Source organism: Cystoisospora suis (assembly GCF_002600585.1).
Source record: "Cystoisospora suis strain Wien I chromosome Unknown contig_3307, whole genome shotgun sequence".
NCBI lineage: Eukaryota > Apicomplexa > Conoidasida > Eucoccidiorida > Sarcocystidae > Cystoisospora > Cystoisospora suis.
This window is the reverse complement of record NW_027156102.1, coordinates 19,455-26,668: the sequence shown is the minus strand read 5'-3', so window position 1 is coordinate 26,668 and position 7,214 is coordinate 19,455. Positions and strand designations below refer to the sequence as shown.

Below are 7,214 nucleotides of genomic sequence, written 5' to 3'. Positions count from 1 at the left end.
TAGTACTACTACTAGTAGTAGTGGTATGACTGGATCTGCTCCCTTGTCATCTCCCGCAGGAGCAGGAGGTGTGGGAGGAGGCGGCACAGCAGCAGCAGCGGCAGGATATTCTCCCCCCCCAGGAATGATGGGCACCTCAGCCAATGGAGCAGCAGGAGGAGGAGGAGATAGTAAATTCTCTGATGCCTCCTCCTCTTCTTTACTCCTGCAACTTCAGCAACAGCAAGGAGGCGGAGGAGGAGGTCCTCTCCCTTCTTCATTATCTTCTTCACATATGGGAGGCCAGCAGCAGATAGTAGCGGCAACCCCGCCTGGAGGCGTCGTTCTCGTAGTCGGAGGACGCCCCCCTCTTTCTTCTTCTTCTTCTTCTTCTTCTATGATGCCGGGGCTTCAATCCTCTCAAGTGCATTCAGCTAACAGCAATCATGGTAGCAGTCCTCCTAACCTTCAAGCAGTGTATCATGGGGGATCTTCTTCCACGCAGCCGTATCTCCCACCTCATCATTCAATGCCTCAGTCAACTCACATTGGAGGAGGTGTACCACATCAACCCCCTCCTTTTTCTTCTTCTTCTTCTACTTCTTCTGTTTTCTTTACAAGCGAAGGAACTCCTCCAAACTCTACCACTTCACCCACTACTACGACAGCAGCAGGAGGAGGAGGGCCTCTTCCTTCCCGAGGAGGGACAGCCCCACCCCCGTCGTCATCCCCAACAGTAGGAGGAGGAGGAGCCATAGGGTCTTCTCCCGCGGTGTCATCGGCAGGCCTCAATAGTAGCGGTCCTGGTAGTGTCCACGCACACCACGCCCCTAATCACCCCCCAAGCAGTAGGTAGTAGCAGTCAGTTAAGAAGGGTAGTAGTAGTAGTAAGAATAGTAATAGTAGCAAGAGTAGTTATAGTAGTTGCAGTAGGCGTAGTTGCAGAGGAGGCGCAGGGGAGGCGGTCATGTGAGGGAATAGGGGAGAAAGGAGGCATGATAGATCCTCGGCGGAAGGCATCTAGAGGAATCTAAGAAGAGGAAGAGCAGAAAGAAGATAGAGATCATGTGCTAGGAGTGTATCTAGCCTTAGGAGTGTATCTGCACGAGAAAGGTATATGTGGGAGGGAGGAGAGATTCGATGACAAGTCATATGGAATACTCGTATTTGATCGTAAGAAGAAGTTTGAAGCGTGAAGGAGCAGGTCATACCAAGTAGAGGAATAGGAAGAGAAGAAGGCGAGAGGGGCAGAGAGGGAGAGCAGAGGCAAAGGTTTGGTGGACTCGTTTTCATTGTGGGACATTGATGGTCTTCTGTATGAAGAAAAAAGAAGTTATTCCTGTAGGCAGAAGACTTTCAATAGAGAAAGAGATAGAACGACACCAAGGCGAGGGAAGGAAAGAAAGAGATTTCGATTTTCCTCGGAGAAAGAACGGAGAAGGAAAGGACCCCAGGAGGCTGGCTGTCTCTGTTGAGTTTGAAGACAGTTTTGCTGCTTTAGGAGATGATATGGAAGAGAGAAAGAGCAAGAGGCAGTATTATGAATGTAGAGAGGTATAGACATATGGACGCTCTAGGAAGGGGAGAGTGTTACTCTATGAAGTGCAAGAGTAAGAAGAAGCAGTCAGTGAGAGAAAAGAAGAAGAGAGAGACAGAGAGAAAGAGAGAGACAGAAAAGCTTGAACGTACATGCGATGTACGTCGTGCTTCTTTCAACGCAAGAATGAGGTGTGATCAAAGAAATACCACATGGAAGTGCCTGATAGAATATCTCAGATGAAAGAGAAGAGACCGAGAGATTCATGAACCCTTCTCTCTCCTACTTGCAGAGAGAGTCTACATCTATATCGTGTATAAGGCAGAGAACAGAAAGTGTGGCTACATCAAAGTTCTATTCGTGTATTATGTACATATCACTCCTACTATGCACTAGAGAAAAGGGTCGAGGGTGAATCCACTCTCTATACTCATCAGGTAGGAGGAGTAGGCATAGCAGACAGAGGGGCCTGAGGAAGAGGAAGAGGTACTACAAGAAGAAGAACAGAAGAGTTTATATTGCGCCTGTCCATAAGAGGTTCTCTGTGTATGTCTCTTCTTTGGTTTAGAAGAGAAAGGACTTCTCTCGTGTTTCTTTCCAGATCTCTCTTTCCTCCTGTGTGTCTCTCTGAGGTGAAGGTGGGAGGTTTCTTTCTTAGGACTTTCTTCGCTAAGAATGATTCTAAATGTTAGACGTCTTCTCAGAAAGAGGAGTGGCGGTGACAGGGCGGTAGCTATATTTGTATCTTTCACATAGATCTAATCGTTCAAAGGAGAAAGGGAAGGACAGAAGGAAAACAAGAGATGTGTCTCTATGCTCAATGTGTCATGATAGAACTTCCTTCTTCCTCTCTATCAACCCTAGCTCTCTCCCTCGTTTGTCGTGCTAAAGACACGAACAGCAGGAGCAGTCTGCGTGTACCACCGGGGGCATCGAAAGCTCTTCGTCAACTCCATCTTCTAGACATATATATATATATATATAGGCGTACCTGCGCATGTACATACATGACATACGTACATACACTCCCGACGTGCATAGATACATACACATACATATACAGCACACATACATTATAACCCCTACTATAAAGAGAACCGCGGTGTACTGTACAATGCTTTGATACATCATCGTTTGGGTCTCCTGAGTCTCCCCCTATCTACGAGTAGGCAACGACCACCCTCCACCCCCTTCTATCATAGTCAGCCGAGCGACGATCTACCGTCTGTCCTCTATCATACGATGACATATGCACATATATATACATATATATGATTATATTTATAGGCAGATTTGAAGAGATGTCTACATCTGAACTTTTGATGAAAAAGGAGGAGTGGTGGTCAGTCCTTATTATGACGTTTAGTAAGATGACGTCTGGTCAAACAAGTGGGGAGTATAGCCAGCCGCCACGAAGTAGTGAGAATAAAGAATAGGCTTTGAATCGCCCTAGGAAAACCAGACGATTTACGAGAGAAAGAACGCAAGAGAGAAGATGAGAGAGAAGAACGTAGATTCAGTCAGAAGGGAGAAAGAAGGAAGGGGGGGGGTCCCCTCCCCATCTCATCGTCTGCTAGAATAGCTCGATGTCATACATAGAATGACAACGCCACAAGGCTTCTTTCTTCTCTCCCTTCATTTCTTCGACAAGAATCATTAAACGAATCTTTCTAAGTCCTCCACACAACTCGAACAAGGAAAGAAATTCCAGAAGAAGAGAGAAAGAGGTCATTTGGGACGAAACAAGGTGTAGAGAAAGTGTCACACGTCAAGTGGAAAGGACGGAGGAAGGAAGGAAACATAACGAATGAAAAGGAAGAAAGGAAGTTACAGAAGGAAAGGAGAGCTTGAAAGACAGAGGAGGCTGCATTCTCAGATACACTGGATAGAAAGGAAGAAGTTCTATACACCTGTTTGGTCAAAGAAGGTGTCTGTCCACATGCACCCTGGATAGTTAAGACAAAGGTGGAGAGAACTCCACACATACAAGAGATACATAGATCGATGCAGATAGATATGAGTGATAGACAGACTGATGGTGAGTATAGAACACAGCAGAGGTACTAGAAACAGAGAGAGAGAAGAATTCATCCCTCCGTGATAATGGAGAGATTTCGTAGCCTTCACTCGTCTCCCTTCTCGCCTATCACCCCCAGGGGTGTACTGTTTCAGCTGCAACAGAAGAAGAAGGAGATTCTTCTTCTTCTTGGTACTATTCTTGACTTGTTATACTTCCTTTCTTCTTCCTCTTGTCGCTCCCCTGAAGCCTTCTTTTCTTCTCCCATCTCATCAGTCTTTTGCTTGATCTCTCCCCCTCTTACATCCTCCAGGACTAGCTCGGCCTTCGCTTTCATTTGCTTGCACCTTACCCCCCTCGACAGCACCAGCAACTCTCACTTAACGACGTACATACATAGAGATACATCTAGATAGGTGAATCCATATGCATATACACATGATACTACATATATATGCGAGACTATATACATATATGTATATATGCGATACTACCTATATCTCTGACACTGCATATATATATATATATATATGCATGTGTCCAGCTATATTCGACTCATGATGTATGTGAAAACAGGGTATCTAGCTGACTACGTCCGACTGTAACGAAGGAGGGCGCTGCCTTTGAAGGAGGAGAAGAAGCGAACGGGCAAATCATTTCTTCTCTCTAGTGACGCCAGAGCTTCAGAATACGATCCTTCGAACCTGAAGAGAAAAGAAGAGAATGGAGAAGAGAAGAGATAGAAAAAGATCCCTACTATCCAGGCAGATGTTGTTCGTGTATCAGAGCCTCTCCTTGTAGCCTCACCCCCCCAATGTCCTCAGCTGGGCATCCCTCTACACATATATACATACATAGGAATGAATAGATACATATACATACATATATATATATATACACACACACTCCTATCATGCATAGAGGGGCACTCCAGATGCTACGTAAATATCTATATATGTGTGTAGCTTGGATGGCCACTACCAGAAGTGTCTGCAGAGATCTTTACGTATGAGAAGAGGTGGATGGTATTTCACACTTGAAGATACTTTCACTCCTAACACCTAGTAAGGAGATCTATCAGATACACTACCTCCCTTTCCGATCATATCTCTCCTGTATCGCTTTTCTGCAAGACTGATCTCTCCGAAAAAGACTGTTGCTCCTGTCTTTTCTTTCCCCCTTCAAGAACCCTTCCTCTTTCTTACACATGTGAAGACTTCTGCCTATCACTTCCTCTTTCCTCGCTTTCAAGAATCTCTGTCCCTTCTTGTTCACCTGTAAGTGTGTGCGACAGAATCTCTCCGACAACCTCTATCTCTCCACCCTCTCTCGTGTTTCTAAACAAAGCGACTTCTTCTTTTCTTAGAGATTCCTTATATACCTGAGGCTGCATAGCATCCATTGCCGCTCCAGTCAACCGCGTAGACTTCATCTGCATGTCCCGGAAGATCAGCTTTGAGTTTTCTTCTTTCTGCTTGCCAGACCTTCAAAGTACTATCTCCGCTAGCTGAAAGTAACAGACGGCTGTCTGCACTCCACGCCAGTTGATAGACAGGGCCTACATGACCTCGAAGGGTTGCAAGGTAAGTTCCTTTCATACCATCCCAAAGTCTATTATACATGGAAAAGGAGATAGATAGATAGATTAAAGACATATTGATAGATAGTTGATGTGGGTCAGACGAAGGAGAATGAAAGGGGTGGCGAAGGAAGAGAGTGTAGAAGATGGACGTGAGAGAATGATGAGACAAAGTGCGACGGAGGCAGGCTTAGACGAAGGCTTTACTAAGAAGGGACTCGAAGAAAAACACTTGAATGACACAGAGATGAGCCACACCTAGTATTGTCCCATCTGTCTCTCTCCCTGTCTCTTCCTCTCTCTGATTTATATAGATAGATAGCTAGACAAGGAAGATGTGTACATGTGCTTACATGTGTTTGTATTCGGGAAGAAGAGGTAGATAAATGTACAAGAATTCCCACATCTATACATACAAGCCAGAGAACTCACTCCAACTTCTTCCGTCAGACAACGAAGGGCAGCGACACCTCTGGCATAGAGTCTTATGAGACGGCTCTTAAACATCTTTAGATTCTATCCTCTCGAGTGCTGAAGAGCAGGCTCGCATCTTAACCACATATCCACAACTCCCCCGCATCTTGTTTCGCCGTATGTATATGTATGTGTATATATAGATACATCCACATGTCTAGACATGCGTATACCTGTCTATAGAAAGAGAGAGATTCAGATAGCAAAGGCTTTGATGTGAAGTGTCCTTGAAGATGTGTATAGAGATAAGAATGCCTAGAGGCGGATAGATAGATATATATCTGTATGAGGAGATCGGCGGAGGTTTCCTTGTTTCTGGGACTACATACTTGATAGATTTATCAAAAGACGCCGAAGCAAGATATCTGCCATCTGGTGAAAAAGCCACCTGGTGAAGGAGACAGAAGGAAAGAACAGAGAGAAAAGACATTTCAACAACTGCTACATGCATGCATGCGTACATGCATGCAGGGCCCCCTCACTTTTCATCCTTCATACCTCAAGTAGTAGATCCCGGATCATCTATAGAAAACGAGGGATCTATCATGTCAGCGTCTCCCTATAGATAGTGTCAGACACAGGTGTCTCATTTGGTTTTTGTAGCGATTAGACACGAGCTAGCCAGTCGATAGCTCGGGGGGATAAAGAGATTCGACGGGGGGCTCTGGTGTCTTTGAAGATTGAGACAAGCAAGTATACACCAAGACCCACATGCCACGTCGAAAACTAGTCATTACCAAGGGCATCCGTTCGACTTTCTTCCTTTCTTCTTGCTAGGCATCCTCGCATGCCAAGTAGATAGACAATGAGTGAGGATTCTGTTGACACTCTCTCTTTCTAGCATAGGAACTCTTTATTCTCCTTATGAAGAAGGTCATCCTTATACATGTAGAATGTCTTCAGAGGACGATAACATCCATCCGAGATAGAGAAGAGCCCCTCTCTCTCTCTATATATATATGTATATACATATATTCCTACATATATATATGTACATAAGTAAGAGGGAGAGTTGAGTACATAGTCTCTCGTATGTAAGGTATGTTCGTTCTCTCAGCAAAGTGTTCTCTTCCAAAGTAGAGGAGAGAGGTGGATGGGGAGTAAACGACCTGAGGCAGATTTTTTATGACAGGATGAAGCAGTGTTTCTTACTTGCTCCTGCCACGAACTTTCAAATGTCAAGCACGCCTTACCTCACTATTCTTCATGAAGACCAAACTTCACTGCCGTCCCCACCTCACAATGTATATCTGCATATATATATATATATATATGTGCATAGAGATATATGTACTATCATGCATGCATGAGTGTAGATATGTACGCAAGTATCTGTTTATATACAGTGATGTCCTGTTGACCTACATACGTATATCATGAGAGGCATATCTTTTCTCCTGCGTTTGGAAAATATCGAGATACCCACGTAGAGAGACCAGGAGTGTTCTCTCTCTCTCCCTCTCTCTCTTCCGCCTATGAATATACGACACTCCCCTCCGGGGACATATAGTCTATTGTAGATCATAGGTGTATATGGATTGGCATATAAAGAGATAGAAGTGTAGAAAGAAGTCTTTACATGGTTGACAAGCTTTTGATGTCCCGTCATCCTCTTCTTTCTCTCTCTC

The 7,214-nt window shown here is 44.6% G+C and overlaps 2 protein-coding genes across 2 annotated transcripts; one reads left to right on the top strand and one right to left on the bottom strand.

The window, feature by feature from the left end:
• Positions 1 to 6: 6 nt before the first annotated feature.
• CSUI_006518 (uncharacterized protein) lies at positions 7 to 2,160 on the top strand. Its single transcript, XM_068066674.1, has one exon. It carries the CDS (start codon positions 26 to 28, stop codon positions 833 to 835), a length of 810 nt encoding a protein of 269 aa, XP_067921356.1. The 5' UTR covers positions 7 to 25; the 3' UTR covers positions 836 to 2,160.
• Positions 2,161 to 3,203: 1,043 nt separating this feature from the next.
• CSUI_006517 (wd repeat-containing protein 69) lies at positions 3,204 to 7,200 on the bottom strand. Its single transcript, XM_068066673.1, has 4 exons — positions 7,166 to 7,200; positions 5,916 to 5,974; positions 4,915 to 5,144; positions 3,204 to 4,237 (listed from the first exon to the last, which is right to left on the bottom strand). The coding sequence occupies exons 1-4, from the start codon at positions 7,193 to 7,195 to the stop codon at positions 4,200 to 4,202; spliced, it is 357 nt and encodes a 118-aa protein (XP_067921355.1). The 5' UTR covers positions 7,196 to 7,200; the 3' UTR covers positions 3,204 to 4,199.
• Between the last annotated feature and the right edge of the window lie 14 nt (positions 7,201 to 7,214).

Coding starts and splice junctions, on each gene's coding strand:
- CSUI_006517 (XM_068066673.1), bottom strand. CDS start 7,195: ATGACGGGACATCAAAAGCTTGTCAACCAT. Junction 5,975..7,165: donor ATCAAAAGCTTGTCAACCAT/GTAAAGACTTCT, acceptor CTCCTTCACCAG/GTGGCTTTTTCACCAGATGG. Junction 4,238..4,914: donor TGGATGCTATGCAGCCTCAG/GTATATAAGGAA, acceptor TTTTCTCTTCAG/GTTCGAAGGATCGTATTCTG.
- CSUI_006518 (XM_068066674.1), top strand. CDS start 26: ATGACTGGATCTGCTCCCTTGTCATCTCCCGCAGGAGCAGGAGGTGTG.